Consider the following 18565-nt stretch of genomic DNA (forward strand, 5'->3'; position numbering starts at 1 on the left):
GTTTTTAAGTTACATGTGAGGTTACATGTTAGGTTGCATTTTAAGTTACATGTGAGATTACATGTTTTTAAGTTACATGTGAGGTTACGTGTTTTTACGTTACATGTTAAGTTGCATATGAGGTTACATGTTAAGTTGCATGTTAAGTTGCATGTTAAGTTACATGTGATGTTACATATGTGAGGTTATATGCTAAGTTGCATGTAACGTTACATGTTAGGTTGCATGTAAGTTACATGTGATGTTACATCTTGGGTTACATGTGAGGTTACATGTTAAGTTACTTGTGAAGTTACATGTAAGGTTACATGTAAGGTTACATGTTAAGTTACATATGAGGTTTAATGTTAAGTTTCATGTGAGGTTGCATGTTAAGTTACATGTGAGGTTACATCTTAGGTTATATGTTAAGTTACATGTGAGGTTGCATGTTAAGTTACATGTAAGGTTACATGTTAGGTTACATGTTGAGTTACATGTGAGGTTACATGTAAGGTTACATGTAAGGTTACGTGTGAGGTTGCATGCGAGGTTACATGTGATGTTGTATGTTAAGATACATGTGAGGTTGCATGTGAGGTTACATGTTAAGTAACGTGTTAAGTTACGTGTGAGGTTACATTCTAGGTTACATATTAGGTTACATGTTAGGTTGCATGTTAAGTTACATGTTGAGTTACTTGTGAGGTTACATGTAAGGTTATGTGTAAGGTTGCATGTGAGGTTGCATGTTAAGATACATGTGGGGTTGCATGTAAGGTTAAATGTTAAGTAACATGCTAAGTTACATGTGGGGTTACATTCTAGGTTACATATTAGGTTACATGTTAGGTTGCATGTTAAGTTACATGTGGGGTTACATGTGAGGTTACATGTTGGATTGCATGCGGGGTTACATGTTAGATTGCTTGTTAATTTGCATGTGAGGTTACATGTTAGGTTGCATGTTATATTGCATGTTAAGTTACATGTGGGGTTACATGTGAGGTTACATGTTAGGTTGCATGTTAAGTTACATGTGACGTTACATTCTAGGTTACATGTTAGGTTGCATGTTAAGTTACATGTGAGGTTACATATTAGGCTGCATGTTCCATTGTATTATCATACATGGTATCATCGTACATGTATTATCATACATGATATCATCGTACATGTATTATATACGGTATCATCATACATCTATCATTGTACATGGTATCGTCATACATATCGTAAATGGTATCATCATACATAGGGACTCAGGGATCAATAAAGTAATTTCTATTCTATTCTATAGTATCATCGTACATGGCATCATCATACATAGTATCATTGTAAATTATATTATTGTACATGGTATCATCATACATAGTATCATTGTAAATTATATTATTGTACATGGAATCATCATACATGGTATCATCAATCCAACAAAAAAGTGTATCAATAAAAGTTGCTCAGGAATACTGGAAGTGAAATAAACCACAACATCTAATTGTGGTTGTCCTGCTTTCAAAACTGCTCTGTTGTTGCCATGGTTACCCTGTCCTCCCACTGTTGCCGAGGTAACGACTGTCCCCCCTGCAGGCGGCACGCCGTGCATCCACGTATGGGACGCCATGAGCAAGCGCACGCTGTCCGTCCTGCGCTGCGCTCACTCCAGGGGCGTGGCTTACGTCAACTTCAGCGCCACCGGCAAGCTGCTGCTGTCCGTGGGCGTGGACCCCGAACACACTGTCAGCGTGTGGCGCTGGCACGAAGGTGGCCACTCTCGCACGCGCCCCGTCACTCGCCCGTAACCAGACACTCGCCCCCCCCCCTCCCCGCAGGCTCCAGAGTGTGCGCCAGAGCGGGACATCCCCACAGGATCTTTGCGGCGGAGTTCCGGCCGGACTCGGACTGTCAGTTTGTGTCGGTGGGAATCAAACACGTGAAGTTCTGGACGCTGGTGGGCGGAGCTCTGGTGTACAAGAAAGGCGTGGTGTCCACGCTGGAGGGCGGCCGCATGCAGACCATGCTGTCCCTCGCTTTTGGAGCCGTGAGTTGGAACACACCCCAGCAGCGAGGCGGAACATTGCAGAACCTTCTCCTCCACAGGTGGACCTGACCTTCACGGGCGCCATCAACGGCGACGTGTACGTGTGGCGGGAGCACTTCCTGCTGAGGGCGGTGGCCAAGGCGCACACGGGACCCGTCTTCTGCATGTACACCACGCTGAGGGACGGCCTCATCGTAACCGGCGGCAAGGAGAGGCCGTCAGTGAGAACGCAACACCGCACGCTGTGTCCGGGAGGCGCCGCTGAGTCCTTTTCCTGTGTCTCCCTGACAGAACCAAGGAGGGCGGCGCCGTCAAGCTCTGGGACCAGGAGATGAAACGCTGCCGGGCGTTCCAGCTGGAGTCGTCTCGCCCCGTGGAGTGCGTGCGCTCCGTGTGCCGAGGCAGAGTGAGACTTCTTCGCCTTCCGCGCGCCTCTGTCGTCTCCGTTGCACTCGCTCACTCCGGCGCTTCCTCCTCCTCAGGGCAAGATCCTGGTGGGCACCAAGGACGGCGAGATCATCGAGGTGGGCGAGAAGAACGCGGCATCCAACGTGTTGTTGGACAGCCACGCCCGGGGCGGCGTCTGGGGTCTGACGTGTCATCCCGCCAAGGAGGTCTTGGTCACGGCCGGCGACGACGGCACCGTCAGGCTGTGGGACCTCGCTGACAAGGTCCGGCCGACTAACCAGCTAGCTAGAAAGACTACTAACAGGATAACTAGCAAATCTTTTAAATACCAAGCAAGGTAACAAGTTAACCTGAGGTAACTAGCAAAATACCTAAAAAGATAACAAGAGAGGTAACTACTGTAGCAAAATGAGTAGCTCAAGATAAAGGGCTGATTATGCAGCAAGCTAACCAGCTAAATACGTAGAAAGATATCTAAAAAAACCAACAAATTATCAAAAAAGTTAGCTTGCAAGGTAACTCTCAAAACTCACGCTAACTAGTGTATGATCTAGCAAGGTAACTAGCTAAATACGTAGAAAGATAACTAACCAAACCAACAAATTAGTTAACAAGTTAGCTTGCATGGTAACCACAACTCATGCTAACTAGCTAAATACCTATAAAGATAACAAACAAGACAACCAACAAACTAACTAGAACGTTAGCTGGCAAGGTAACTCTCCAAATTCACAATAACTAGCCTGTGATTGAGCAAGCTAACTAGCTAATTACTTAGAAAGATAACTAACAAAACAACCAACAAAATAACCAGAAAGTTAGCTAGCAAGGTAACTCTCAAAACTCACAATAACTAGCCTGTGATCGAGCAAGCTAACTAGTTAAATATGTAGAAAGATAACTAACAAAACCAACAAAATAACTGGAAAGTTAGCTAGCAAGGTAACTCTCAAAACTCATGCTAACTAGCTAAATACTTAGAAAGATAACAAACAGGACAACCAACAAACTAACTAGAACATAAGCTGGCAAGGTAACTCTCAAAACTCACAATAACTAGCCTGTGATCTACCAAGCTAAATAGCTACCTGTAAATATGTAGAAAGATAACTATCAAAACCAACAAATTAACTAAAAAGTTAACGTGCAAGGTAACTCTAAAAACTCACGCTAGCCAGCCTGTGATAAAGCAAGTTAACTAGCTGAATACATTGAAAGATAACTAACAAGACAAACAACAACATAACCAGAAAGTTAGCCTGCAAGGTAACTTTCAAAATCATGCTAACTAGCTAAATGCCTAGAAAGATAACTGACAAGACAACCAATAAAATAACTTGAAAGTTAGCTAGCAAGGTTACTCTCAAAACTCAAGCTAACTAGCTAAATACCTAGAAAGATTACAAAAGACACCCAACAAAATAACTAAAACGTTTGCTAGCAAGGTCATTTTCAAACCTTATGATAACCAGCCTGTGTCCCAATAAGTTAACTAGCTATATACCTTGAAAGATAACTTAACAAACAACCAACAAACTAACTACAAAGTTAGCTTTCAAGGCAACTCAAACTCACGCTAACTAGCCTGTGATCTAGCAAGCTAACTGGCTAAATACCTAGAAATATAATTAACAAGACAACTGACATTTATTAAAAAGTTAGCTAGTTAGGTAACTCTCAAAACTCACGCTAACTAGCCTGGGATGTAGCAAGCTAACTAGCTAAATACCTCGAAAGATAACTAACAAGACAACAAACAAAGTAACTTGAACATTAGCTTGCAAAGTAACTCTCAAAACTAACAATAACTAGCGTGTGATCTAGCACGCTAAGTAGCTAAATATGTAGAAAGATATCTAACAAAATAACTCAAAAGTTAGCTTGCAAGGTACCTCTCAAAACTCACGATAACTAGCCTGTGATCAAGCAAGCTAACTAGAAAAATGCCTAGAAAGATAACTAACAGGACAACCCACAAAATAACTACAAAGTTAGCCTGCAAGGTAACTTTCAAAATCACGCTAACTGGCTTAATGCCTAGAAAGATAACGAACAGGACAACCAACAAATTAACTCGAAAGTTATCTAGCAAGGTTACTCTTAAAACTGTAGCTAACTAGCTGAATACCTAGAAAGATTACTAAAAAGCCAACCAACAAAATAACTAGTATGGTAGCTAGCAAGGTAACTCTCAAAACGTGCAATAACTAGCCTGTGTCCCAACAGGTTAATTAGCTAAATACCTAGAAACATAACTAAACAACCAACCAACAAACTACCTAGAAAGTTACCTTTCAAGGTAACTAAAACTCACGCTAACTGGCCTGTGATCTAGCAAGCTAACTAGCTATTTACCTAGAAAGATAACTAACAAGACAACCAATAGAACGTTAGCTGGCAAGGTAACTCTCGAAACTCACGCTAACTAGCCTGGGATGTAGCAAGCTAACTAACAAGACAACCAACAAAATAACTAGTAAGTTATATAGAAATATAACGAAATAGTTCATAAGATATATGACCTGTGATTTAGCAAACTAGCTGACAAGATAACTCCAAATGTAACCATCAAGGTCATGAGCAAAATATCTAGCACACTAACTAGCAAAATAGTCAGTGGGCTAAAAAAATAGATATTAGGACATCTGATATCTAGTTATTTCTTATCTAGTTATCTCACATCTAGTTATCTCACATCTAGTTATGTGGTTGTGTGTCCCACGCTGCAGAAGCTGCAGAAGAAGGTGTGTGTTGGCCATGCAGCGGTGAGCGTGAGCTTCAGTTGGGATGGAGAGATGCTGGCAGTGGGGATGAAGAACGGAGAGTTCCTACTCCTCTTCTCCAACTCCCTCAAGGTGTGGGCCAAGAAGAGAGACCGTGGTGCCGCCATTCAGGACATCAGGTAATAACGTGACCTCTCCCAACATCACGCTAAAGGTTTGGCTGGAGGTCTTGCTAAAGGTGTGGCTGAAGGTTTTGCTCAAGGTGTGACTAAGGTCTTGTTAAAGGTGTGGATGGACGTCTTGTTAAAGGTGTAATTGAAGGTCTTGCTAAGTGTGGTTGAACTTTTTGGTAAAGGTGTGGCTGAAGGTCTTGTTAAACGTGTGGATTGAGGTCTTGCTAAAGGTGTGGCTGAAGGTTTTGCTCAGGACGTGGCTGAAGATTTTGGCAAAGGTGTGGCTGGATGTCTTGCTGAAGGTGTGGCCTGAGGTCTTTCTGGAGGTCTTTCTGAAGGATGGTCTTGTTAAAGGTGTGGATGGAGGTCTTGTTAAAGGTGTGACTGAAGGTCTTGCTAAGTGTGGTTGAACGTCTTGGTAAAGGTGTGGCTGAACGTCTTGTTAAAGGAATAGCTGAACGTCTAGCTAAAGGTGTGGTTGAAAGTATTGTTAAAGGTGTGGCTGAAAGTTTTGCTAAAGGTGTGGCTGAAAGTCTAGCCAAAGGTGTGGGTAAAAGTCTTGCTAAAAGTGTGGTTGAAGGTCTTGTTAAAGGTGTGTCTGAAGGTCTTGCTAAAAGTTTGGCTGAAAGTTTTGCTAAATGTGTGGCTGAAGGTTTTGCTAAAAGTGTGGCTGAAGGTCTTGCTAAGGTGTGGCTGAAGGTCTTGTTAAAGGTGTGGCTGAAGGTCTTGTTAAAGGTGTGGCTGAAAGTCTAGCCAAAGGTGTGGGTAAAAGTCTTGCTAAAAGCGTGACTGATCGTCTTGCTAAAAGAGTGGCTGAAGGTCTTGTTAAAGGTGTGGCTGAAAGTCTAGCCAAAGGTGTGGGTAAAAGTCTTGCTAAAAGCGTGACTGATCGTCTTGCTAAAAGAGTGGCTGAAGGTCTTGTTAAAGGTGTGGCTGAAAGTCTAGCCAAAGGTGTGGGTAAAAGTCTTGCTAAAAGCGTGACTGATCGTCTTGCTAAAAGAGTGGCTGAAGGTCTTGCTAAAGGTGTGGCTGAAGGTCTTGTTAAAGGTGTGGCTGAAAGTCTAGCCAAAGGTGTGGGTAAAAGTCTTGCAAAAGCGTGACTGATCGTCTTGCTAAAAGAGTGGCTGAAGGTCTTGCTAAAGGTGTGGCTGAAGGTCTTGTTAAAGGTGTGGCTAAAGGTTTTGCTAAATGTGTGACTGAAGGTCTTGCTAAAAGTGTGGCTGAAGGTCTTGCTAAAAGCGTGGCTGAAGGTCTTGCTAAAAGAGTGGCTGAAGGTATTGCTAAAGGTGTGGCTAAAGGTCTTGTTAAAGGTGTGGCTGAAGGTTTTGCTAAAGGTGTGGCTGAAGGTTTTGCTAAAGGTGTGGCTGAAGGTTTTGCTAAAGGTGTGGCTGAAGGTCTTGCTAAAAGTGTGGCTGAAGGTCTTGCTAAAGGTGTGGCTTAAGGTCTTGCTAAAAGTGTGGCTGAAGTTCTTGCTAAAAGAGTGGCTGAAGGTCTTGCTAAAGGTGTGGCTGAAGGTCTTGCTAAAGGTGTGGCTGAAGGTCTTGCTAAAAGTGTGGCTGAAGGTCTTGCTAAAGGTGTGGCTTAAGGTCTTGCTAAAAGTGTGGCTGAAGTTCTTGCTAAAAGAGTGGCTGAAGGTCTTGCTAAAGGTGTTGCTGAAGGTCTTGCTAAAGGTGTGGCTGAAGGTTTTGCTCAGGATGTGGCTGAAAATTTTGGTAAAGGTGTGGCTGGATGTCTTGCTGAAGGTGTGGCTTGAGGTCTTGCTGAAGGTGTGGCTGATGGTCTTATTAAAGGTGTGGATGGAGGTCTTGTTAAAGGTGTGACTGAAGGTCTTGCTAAGTGTGGTTGAACATCTTGGTAAAGGTGTGGCTGAAGGTCTTGTTAAAGTTGTGACTGAACGTCTTGCTAAAAGTTTGGCTGAAAGTTTTGCTAAATGTGTGGCTGAAGGTTTTGCTAAAGGTGTGGCTGAAGGTTTTGCTAAAAGTGTGGCTGAAGGTCTTGTTAAAGGTGTGGCTGAAAGTCTAGCCAAAGGTGTGGGTAAAAGTCTTGCTAAAAGCGTGACTGATCGTCTTGCTAAAAGAGTGGCTGAAGGTCTTGCTAAAGGTGTGGCTGAAGGTCTTGTTAAAGGTGTGGCTAAAGGTTTTGCTAAATGTGTGACTGAAGGTCTTGCTAAAAATGTGGCTGAAGGTCTTGCTAAAAGTGTGGCTGAAGGTCTTGCTAAAAGTGTGGATGAAGGTCTTGCTAAAAGTGTGGATGAAGGTCTTGCTAAAAGAGTGGCTGAAGGTATTGCTAAAGGTGTGGCTAAAGGTCTTGTTAAAGGTGTGGCTGAAGGTTTTGCTAAAGGTGTGGCTGAAGGTTTTGCTAAAGGTGTGGCTGAAGGTTTTGCTAAAGGTGTGGCTGAAGGTCTTGCTAAAAGTGTGGCTGAAGGTCTTGCTAAAGGTGTGGCTTAAGGTCTTGCTAAAAGTGTGGTTGAAGTTCTTGCTAAAAGAGTGGCTGAAGGTCTTGCTAAAGGTGTGGCTGAAGGTCTTGCTAAAGGTGTGGCTGAAGGTTTTGCTCAGGATGTGGCTGAAAATTTTGGTAAAGGTGTGGCTGGATGTCTTGCTGAAGGTGTGGCTTGAGGTCTTGCTGAAGGTGTGGCTGATGGTCTTATTAAAGGTGTGGATGGAGGTCTTGTTAAAGGTGTGACTGGAGGTCTTGCTAAGTGTGGTTGAACATCTTGGTAAAGGTGTGGCTGAAGGTTTTGCTAAATGTGTGGCTGAAGGTCTTGCTAAAAGTGTGGCTGAAGGTCTTGCTAAAGGTGTGGCTTAAGGTCTTGCTAAAAGTGTGGCTGAAGTTCTTGCTAAAAGAGTGGCTGAAGTTCTTGCTAAAAGAGTGGCTGAAGGTCTTGCTAAAAGAGTGGCTGAAGGTCTTGCTAAAGGTGTGGCTGAAGGTCTTGTTAAAGGTGTGGCTGAAGGTTTTGCTAAAGGTGTGGCTGAAGGTTTTGCTAAATGTGTGGCTGAAGGTTTTGCTAAAAGTGTTGCAGAAGGTTTTGCTTAAGTTGTGGCTGAAGGTCTTGCTAAAGGTGTGGCTGAAGGTCTTGTTAAAGGTGTGACTGAACGTCATGCTAAAAGAGTGGGTGAAGGTCTTGTTAAAGGTATAGCTGAACGTCTGGCGAAAGGTGTGGTTGAACGTGTGGCGAAAGGTGTGGTTGAACATCTTGCTAAAGGTGTGGCTGAAGGTCTTGCAAAAGTGTGGCTGAAGGTCTTATTAAAGGTGTGACTGAACGTCTTGCTAAAGGTGTGGCTGAAGGTCTTATTAAAGGTGTGACTGAACGTCTTGCTAAAGGTGTGGCTGAAGGTCTTGCTAAGTGTGGTTGAACGTCTTGCTAAAGGTACAGCTGAACATTTTGCTAAAGGTGTGGCTGAAGGTCTTGCTTAAAGTGTGGCTGAACATCTTGCTAAAGGTGTGGCTGAAGGTCTTGCTAAAGGTGTGGCTAAAGGTCTTGCTAAAGGTGTGGCTAATTGTGTCGCTAGATTCAGTCCAGACAGAAGAATGTTGGCGGTGGGTTCTCTGGAGAACACTGTGGATGTCTATGACGTATTAGGAGGATCCACACTGAGCAGGATGGTTTCCTGTTGTCACCTGCCCGCCTTTGTCCTGCACCTCGACTTCTCTTCTGACAGCACACACATACAGGTACACACCTTGTTCATTATTCATTCATTCATTTATCAATTTATATTTCATTCCTTCATTTAATCACCTTTTATTGATTCATTAATGCACCTTATATTTCATTTAGTCATTTATACGCCTCAGCATCTCTAAATCTGATGCCATGGTTCTCAGCAGGAAACCGATGGTTTGTAAAGTCCACTTAAAGAACGAGACTCTGTCCCAGGTGGAGAAGTTTAAGTATCTCGGGGTCTTGCTCACTAGTGAGGGAAAGATGGAGAAAGAAATCAGCCGGAGAATGGGAGTAGCTGGGGCAGTATTGCAGTCTCTCTGCCGCACTGTTGTGACCAAATGAGAGCTAAGCCAGAAGACAAAGCTCTCGGTCTACCGAGCTATCTACATTCCTACTCTCACCTATGGTCATGAAGGGTGGGTCATGATGGGGGGATTACATCTCCTCTCTGGCCTGGGAACGCTTCGGGATCCCCCAGGAGGGAGTTGCTAATGTTGCTCTGGAGAGGGAACTCTGGGGGTCTCTGCTGGAGCTGTTGTCCCCGCGACCCCATTCCGAAAATCAGCCGGAGAATCGGAGCAGCTGGGGAAGTATTGCAGTCTTCTGGATCCCCTAGGAGGAAGTTGCTAATGTTGCTTTGGAGAGGGAATTCTGGGGGTCTCTGCTGGAGCTGTTGTCCCCGCGACCCCATTCCGAAAATCAGCCGGAGAATCGGAGCAGCTGGGGAAGTATTGCAGTCTTCTGGATCCCCTAGGAGGAAGTTGCTAATGTTGCTTTGGAGAGGGAATTCTGGGGGTCTCTGCTGGAGCTGTTGTCCCCGCGACCCCATTCCGAAAATCAGCCGGAGAATCGGAGCAGCTGGGGCAGTATTGCAGTCTTCGGGATCCCCCAGGAGGAATTTGCTCATGTTGCTCCGGAGAGGGAAGTCTGGGAGTCCCTGCTGGAGCTGTTCTCCCTGCGACCCCATTCCAGAAATAAGCCGGAGTATCGGACCCCATTCCGCAAATCAGTCGGAGAATCGGAGCAGCTGGGGAAGTATTGCAGTCTTCCGGATGCCCCAGGAGGAAGTTGCTAATGTTGCTCTGGAGAGAGAAGTCCGGGGGGTCTCTGCTAGAGCTGTTGTCTTTACGACCCCATTCCGGAAATCAGCCCGGGAATCGGACCCCATCCCGGAAATCAGCCGGAGAATCGCAGCAGTTGAGGCAGTATTGCAGTCTCTCTGCCGCACTGTTGTGACAAAACGAGAGCTGAGCCAGAAGGTAAAGCTCTCGGTCTACCGAGCTATCTACATTCCTACTCTCACCTCATGACCGAAAGAATAAGATGGCGGATGCGAGCGACCAAAATGAGTTTCCTCAGAAGGGTGGCTGGTATCTCCCTTAGAGATAGGGTGAGAAGTTCAGTCACCCGAGAGAGACTCGGAGTAAAACCACTGCTCCTCCGCTTGGAAAAGAGCCAGCTTAGGTGGTTCGGGCATCTCGACGCCTAACCAGCGTCTCCCTAGGGAGGTCCTCGTTGCACGTCCAAGGACCAGATGAGGGGGGTTACATCTCCTCTCTGGCCAGGGAACGCTTTGGGATCCCTCAGGAGGAAGTTGCTAATGTTGCTCTGGAGAGGGAAGTCTGGAATAATACACTTTTATTGATTCATGTATATACCTTTCATTCATTAAGTCAATTAGACATTTTATTCATTGATTAATTTATACATCTTGTATTCTTTCATTCGTTGATTCACTTACTGTATACACCTTTCACTATTTCATTCCTTTACACACCTTGTATTCTTTCATTCATTGATTCACTTATACACCTTTCATTATTTCATTCATTTATACGCCCTTGTATTCTTTCATTCATTGTTTCAATCTTACACCTTGCATTCATTGATTAATTTAAACACCTTGTTTTCTTTCATTCATTGATTCACTTATACACTTTGCATTTATTGATTAATTTATACACTTTTTATTGATTAATTTATACACATTTCATTTATTCATACACACACCTTTCATTTATTCATACAGCTTTTATAGATTCATGTATACACATTGGATGTATTCATGCACCTTTTATTCATTCATACACCTTTTATTGATTCATTTGTATAACTTTCATTCATCGATTCAATTATACACCTTTCATTCACTGATTAATTTATACACCTTGTATTCTTTCATTCATTGATTCACTTATACACCTTGCATTCATTGATTAATTTATACACTTTTTATTGATTAATTTATACACATTTCATTTATTCATAAACCTTTTATTGATTCATGTATACACATTTCATTTATTCATACACCTTTCATTCATTCATACACCTTTGATTGATTAATTTATATTCCTTTCATACAATGATTTAATAATACACCTTTTATTCACTGATTCATTTATACACCTTTCATTCTTTGATTCATTTATACACCTTGTATTCTTTCATTCATTGATTCACTTATACACCCTGCATTCATCGATTAATTTATACACCTTTTGTTGCTTCATTTATACACATTTCATTTATTCATACATCTTTCTTTCATTCATACATCTGTTCTTAAATCATTTATACACATTTCATTTATTCATACACCTTTTATTCATCCATACACCTTTTATTGATAGATTTATACACCTTTCATTTATTAATTCATCCATACACATTTCGCTCATTTATTTATGCACCTTTAATTGATTAATTTATATACCTTTCATTCATTGATTCAATTATACACATTTTATTTATTAATTAATTTATACACCTTGTATTCTTTCATTCATTAATTCACTTCTACACCTTTCATTCATTGATTCATTTTTACACTTTGTATTCTTTCATTTCATTGATTCACCTATACACCTTTCATTCATTGATTCATTTATACGCCTTGTATTCTTTCATTAATTTATACACCTTTCTGATTCATTTGTATGGCTTCCATTGATTTGTTCATACACATTGTATTAATTTATTGATATTTCATTCCTTCATTTATACACATTAGATACCTTTTATTGATTCATTCATACATATTTATTAATTAATGTATGTATCATTCATTCATTTATACGTTTGATTCATTTATACACATTTCATTCATTTATTCATTTATATATGTTTGATTCATTTATTCACCTCTCATTCATTGATTCATTCATACACCTTTGATTCACTTATACACCTTTCATTCATTGATTCTTTTATACACCTATATTGATTCACTTATACACCTTTCATTCATTTATTTATTCATACACCTTTATTGATTCACTTATACACCGTTCATTCATTGGTTAATTTATACACTTTTATTGATTCAGTTATACACTTTTCACTCATTGATTTATTTATAAACCTTTCATTCATTCATTAATTCATATACCATTTATTGATTCACTTATACACATTTCTCTCATTGATTTACTTATACACCTCTATTGATTCACTTTTACACCTTTCATTGATTGATAGACTTCTACACCTTTCATTTATTGATTCATCTATACATCTTTATTGATTGATTTATACACCTTTTATCAATTCACTTATACACCTTTCATTTATTTATTCAGTTATATATATATTTTATTTATTGATTCATTTATATACCTTTTATTGATTCACATATACATTCATTGATTCATTTATACATCTTTATTTATTATTTTATACACCTTTTATTCATTTATACACTTTTATTAATTCACTTATGCACTTTTCACTCATTGATTTGCTTATACACCTTTATTGATTCACATATACAAATTTCATTCGTTGATTCATTTGGACATTGATTCACTTCTCTACATTTCATTCATTGATTCACTTATATACCTTTATTGATTCACTTTTACACCTTTCATTCATTAAATCGCTTTTACACCTTTCATTCGTTGATTCATTCATACACTTTTATTGATTTATTTATACACCTTTCATTCATTGATTAACTTCTACACCTTTCATTTATTGATTAATTTATACACCTCTATCGATTCATTCATACACCTTCCATTCATTGAATCATTTGTATACATTTTATTGATTCACTTTTACACCTATCATTCATTGATTATTTTATATACATTTCATTCATTGATTCATTTATACACCTTTATTGATTCATTTATACACCTTTCATTCATTGATTCATTTATATACCTTTTATTTGTTCACTTATACACATTTCATTCATTGATACAATTAAACACCTTCATTGATTCACTTATACACATTTCATTCATTGATTAATTTATACACTTATTTATTCAATTCTACACCTTTCATTCATTGATTCATTTATAAACATTTCATTCATTGATTCATTTATACACTTTTATTGATTCACTTATACACATTTCATTCATTAATTCATTTATACACCTTTATTGATTCACTTATACACATTTCATTCATTGATTAAATTATACACTTTTATTGATTCACTTCTACACATTTCATTCATTGTTTAATTTATATAAATTTCATTCATTGATTCATTTATTCCACCTTTCATTCATTTATACACCTTTGTTGATTCACTTATACACATTTCATTCGTTGATTAATTTATACACTTTTATTGATTCACTTCTACACATTTCATTCATTGATTCATTGATACACTTTTATTGATGCACTTCTACACCTTTCATTAATTGATTAATTTATATACATTTAATTCATTGATTCATCTATACACTTTTATTGATTCACTTCTACACCTTTCATTCATTGATTAATTTATACACCCTTCATTCATTTATACACTTTCATTAATTCATTTATACACCATTCATTCATCGATTCATTTATATTCATTTTATTGATTCACTTATACACATTTCATTCATTGATTCAATTATAGACTTTTATTGATTCACTTCTACACCTTTCATTCATTGATTCATTCATATACATTTCATTTATTGATTCCTTTATATACATTTAATTAATGGATTCATTTATATACATTTCATACATTGATTCATTTTTACACCTTTCAATTCATTGATTTATTTATACACTTTCATTGATACACTTATACACATTTCATTCATTGATTCATTTATACACTTTTATTGTTTCACTTCTACACGTACATTGATTCACTTCTACACATTTCATTCATTGATTCACTTCTACACCTTTATTGATTCACTTTTACACCTTTCATTGACTGTGGGTAGGTGAAGTATGTGCTGAAAAGAAACAAGTAGATGTAAAGTGTGTGTGCAGGTGTGCACAGGTGCGTACAAACGCCTGGTGTTTGAACTTCCTTCTGGAAAACTGCTGACTGAGCAGAACGTCATTGACAGAATCACCTGGGCTTCCTGGACCAGGTGACACACACACACACACACACACACACACACACACACACACACACACACACACACACACACACACACACACACACACACACAAAAAGAGTGGACTTTTAGTACAGTAATCCTCCTGAGGGTGTAAAGTGTAGTAAGAGGAGGATGGCTTGTACTGTACTGTGTACTTTTTACTGTACTGTGTACTCTGACTGTACATCACAAATAAGACTCTGAATATTTACCTTCTTCTCTCCTTTGCAACGGTGAATGGCGACCACAAGTACTGGCCTGTATGTCAGGAACATCATTTTTGCAACACCGTCATCTGGTGTACAAACTTGGTACTGACGGACTACTCCAATTATTGCAACCCATCCAGTAATACTTAACATGTCTGTTAGTTAATTTGTAAAGATACTCACGGAAATATTTGAATGCTGCACTAAGAGTGATAACATGAATCTTTACTTGATAATAGAAGGACATTCATATTTACATATTATTAATGACATACATCTTTACTCTTTAATAACATAAAACTAAACTCAATAATAACATGAATCTTTACAAATTAACATATTTACTTATTAAGAATATAAATATTCTTAATAAGTAATATAGTAATAAGTAATATAATTATTTATATATATATATATATATATATATATATATAGATAGATAGATAGATAGATAGATAGATTGATAATAACATGAATCTTTACATATTAACATACATATTTACTTGGTAATAACATGAATATTTACTTAATATTTATACGTATTATTTAGATTTATATATATTTACTTATTAACAATTACATTAATATTTTCATATTAACATGTATATTTAATTATTATTAACATGGATATTTACATAATAATAATATATATTTACTTATTATTAACAATATAAATCTTTAAATATTAACATACATATTTACTTTCTATAACATGAATAGTTGCACAATAATATGTATATTTACTCATTAATAATAACATTAATATTTACATATCCATCCATCCATCCATTTTCTACCGCTTATTCCCTTTCGGGGTCGCGGGGGGCGCTGGCGCCTATCTCAGCTACAATCGGGCGGAAGGCGGGGTACACCCTGGACAAGTCGCCACCTCATCGCAGGGCCAACACAAATAGACAGAAAACATTCACAGTCACATTCACACACTAGGGCCAATTTAGTGTTGCCAATCAACCTATCCCCAGGTGCATGTCTTTGGAAGTGGGAGGAAGCCGGAGTACCCGGAGGGAACCCACGCATTCACGGGGAGAACATGCAAACTCCACACAGAAAGATCCCGAGCCTGGATTTGAACCCAGGACTGCAGGAACTTCGTATTGTGAGGCAGATGATATTTACATATGAACATACATATTTACCTTTTAAAAATCTGATTATTTACATAATAATATATATTCACTTATTAATAATAACATGAATCTTTACATATTAACATACATATTTACTTATTAATAATATGAATACTTACATAATAATATATATGTATTTACTTATTAATAATAACATTGATATTCACATATGAACATACAAATGTACTTATTAAAAATATGAATATTTACATAATATATATTGACTTATTAAAAATAAAATTATTTACAAATGAACATACGTATTTACTTATCATTAACATGAATATTTACAAAATAATATATATTCACTTATTAATAATAACATGAATATTTACATATTAACATACATATTATAATTATATGACTATTTACATAACAATAATATATTTACCAATTAATAATATTAATATTTACATATGAACATACATATTTACTTTTTATAAATCTGAATATTTACATAATAATATATATGTTCGCTTATTAATAATTACATGAATCTTTACATATTAACATACATATTTACTTGGTAATAGCATGAATATTTACTTAATTATATATATATATATATATATATATATACATATTTATACTTAATAATAATAATAACATTAATCTTCACATATGAACATAAATATTTATTGATTAATGATATGAATATTTACACAATATATATTTACGTATTAATAACATGAATCTTTACATCTTAACATACATATTTACTTGATAATACCATGAATATTTACTTAATAATAATATATATTTACTAATAATTACTAATAATAACATTAATCTTTACATATTATTGATAACATATATATTTACTTATTAATAACAATATATACACATTATTAACACCACATATGTATGTATTTACTTAACATGAATCTTTACATATATTATATATATATATTTACTTTTTAATAATTTGATTCTTTACCTTTAAATAATACAAAAAAGAAAATCTTTATTCATCAATGTTCGTTTCCTGCGCCTACGAGCTGTATCGATGAAAGTATCACAAGTGGATGGAAGTATCGTATGTGGATGCAAGTATCATACAAATGACATGTATCGTAAAGATGAAAGTATCGTACGGATACATGTATCGTCACAGATGCAAGTATCGTACGGATGAAATTATCATATGGATAAAAGTATGGTATTGGGATGCAAGTATGCTAGGTATACTATGATGGTTGAGGAAGGTTTTGTTGTGTTTGTGTTGTGTTATCAGCGTGCTGGGAGATGAAGTTTTGGGCATTTGGCCGAGAAACGCTGAGCAGGCGGACGTGACGAGTGCGTGTGTGTCGCATGGCGGCTCCAACGTGGTGACTGGCGACGACCTGGGCCTCATCAAACTCTTCGACTTCCCGTGCACCGACAAGTTTGTAAGTACCAAGGGTAGCAAGAAAGTTTTAGTATGAAAGGTGGCAAGAAAGTTTTAGTATGTAAGGTGGCAACAAAGTTTGTAACTACAAAAGATGGCAACAAAGTTTTAGTATGAAAGGTGGTGACAAAGTTTGCAAGTGTGAAAGGTGGCAACAAAGTTTGCGGGTATAAATGGTGGCAACAAAGTTTGTAGGTACGAAAGGTGGCAACAAAGTTTGTTTGTAAGTACAAAAGGTGGCAACAAAGTTTGTAAGTACAAAAGGTGGCAACAAAGTTTAGCATGAAAGGTGGTGACAAAGTTTGCAAGTGTGAAAGGTGGCAACAAAGTTTGTGGATATGAACAATAGCAACAAAATTTGCATACGAAAGGTGGCAATGAAGTTTAAGGATATGAAAGATGGCAACAAAGTTTGCGTATGAAAGGTGGCAACAATGTTTGCGAGCATGAAAGGAGGTAACAAAGTTTAAGGCTATGAAAGATGGCAACAAAGTTTGCGTGTATGAAAACAAGTTTGTCGGTATGAAAGATGGCAAAAAACATTTGTGTATGATAGGTGGCAACAAAATTTATGTGTATGAAAGGTGGCAAGAAAGTTTGCATACGAAAGGTGGCAATGAAGTTTAAGGATATGAAAGGTGGCAACAAAGTTTGCGTACGAAAGGTGGCAACAAAGTTTTGGTATGAAAGGTGGTGACAAAGTTTGCAAGTGTGAAAGGTGGCAACAAAGTTTGCGGGTATGAAAGGTGGCAACAAAGTTTTAGTATGAAAGGTGGTGACAAAGTTTGCAAGTGTGAAAGGTGGCAAAAAAGTTTGTGGGTATGAAAGGTGGCAAAAAAGTTTGTGGGTATGAAAGATAGCAACAAAGTTTGCATACAAATGGTGGCAATTAAGTTTAAGGATACGAAAGGGGGCAATGAAGTTCAAGGATATGAAAGGTGGCAACAAAGTTTGCGGGCATGAAAGGAGGTAACAAAGTTTAAGGATATGAAAGATGGCAACAAAGTTTGCCTGTATGAAAACAAGTTTGTCGGTATGAAAGGTGGCAACAAAGTTTGTGTATGATAGGTGGCAACAAAGTTTATGTGTATGAAAGGTGGCAACAAAGTTTGCATACGAAAGGTGGCAATGAAGTTTAAGGATATGAGAGGTGGCAACAAAGTTTGCGTACGAAAAGTGGCAACAAAGTTTGCGGCCATGAAAGGAGGTAACAAAGTTTAAGGATATGAAAGATGGCAACAAAGTTTGCGTGTATGAAAACAAGTTTGTCGGTATGAAAAGTGGCAACAAAGTTTATGTGTATGAAAGGTGGCAATGAAGTTTAAGGATATGAAAGGTGGCAACAAAGTTTGCGGGCATGAAAGGAGGTAACAAAGTTTAAGGATATGAAAGATGGCAACAAAGTTTGCGTGTATGAAAACAAGTTTGTCGGTATGAAAGGTGGCAACAAAGTTTATGTGTATGAAAGGT

The 18565-nt window shown here is 38.0% G+C and overlaps 1 protein-coding gene across 2 annotated transcripts in view; it reads left to right on the forward strand.

Annotated features, from left to right (window-relative positions):
- LOC133559608 (echinoderm microtubule-associated protein-like 6) overlaps positions 1 to 18565 on the forward strand; it is a 59354-nt gene that overhangs the window by 35048 nt on the left and 5741 nt on the right. For both annotated transcript variants that reach the window (XM_061911515.1, XM_061911516.1), the window contains exons 34-42: positions 1570 to 1743; positions 1812 to 2020; positions 2080 to 2237; positions 2312 to 2426; positions 2503 to 2691; positions 5158 to 5330; positions 8834 to 8996; positions 14236 to 14339; positions 16943 to 17096. In XM_061911515.1, coding sequence (XP_061767499.1) covers positions 1570 to 1743; positions 1812 to 2020; positions 2080 to 2237; positions 2312 to 2426; positions 2503 to 2691; positions 5158 to 5330; positions 8834 to 8996; positions 14236 to 14339; positions 16943 to 17096 — 1439 coding nt within the window. The remainder of the gene's footprint in view (positions 1 to 1569; positions 1744 to 1811; positions 2021 to 2079; positions 2238 to 2311; positions 2427 to 2502; positions 2692 to 5157; positions 5331 to 8833; positions 8997 to 14235; positions 14340 to 16942; positions 17097 to 18565) is intronic.

The sequence above is a fragment of the Nerophis ophidion genome, linkage group LG09, assembly GCF_033978795.1.
Source record: "Nerophis ophidion isolate RoL-2023_Sa linkage group LG09, RoL_Noph_v1.0, whole genome shotgun sequence".
Lineage (NCBI taxonomy): Eukaryota > Metazoa > Chordata > Actinopteri > Syngnathiformes > Syngnathidae > Nerophis > Nerophis ophidion.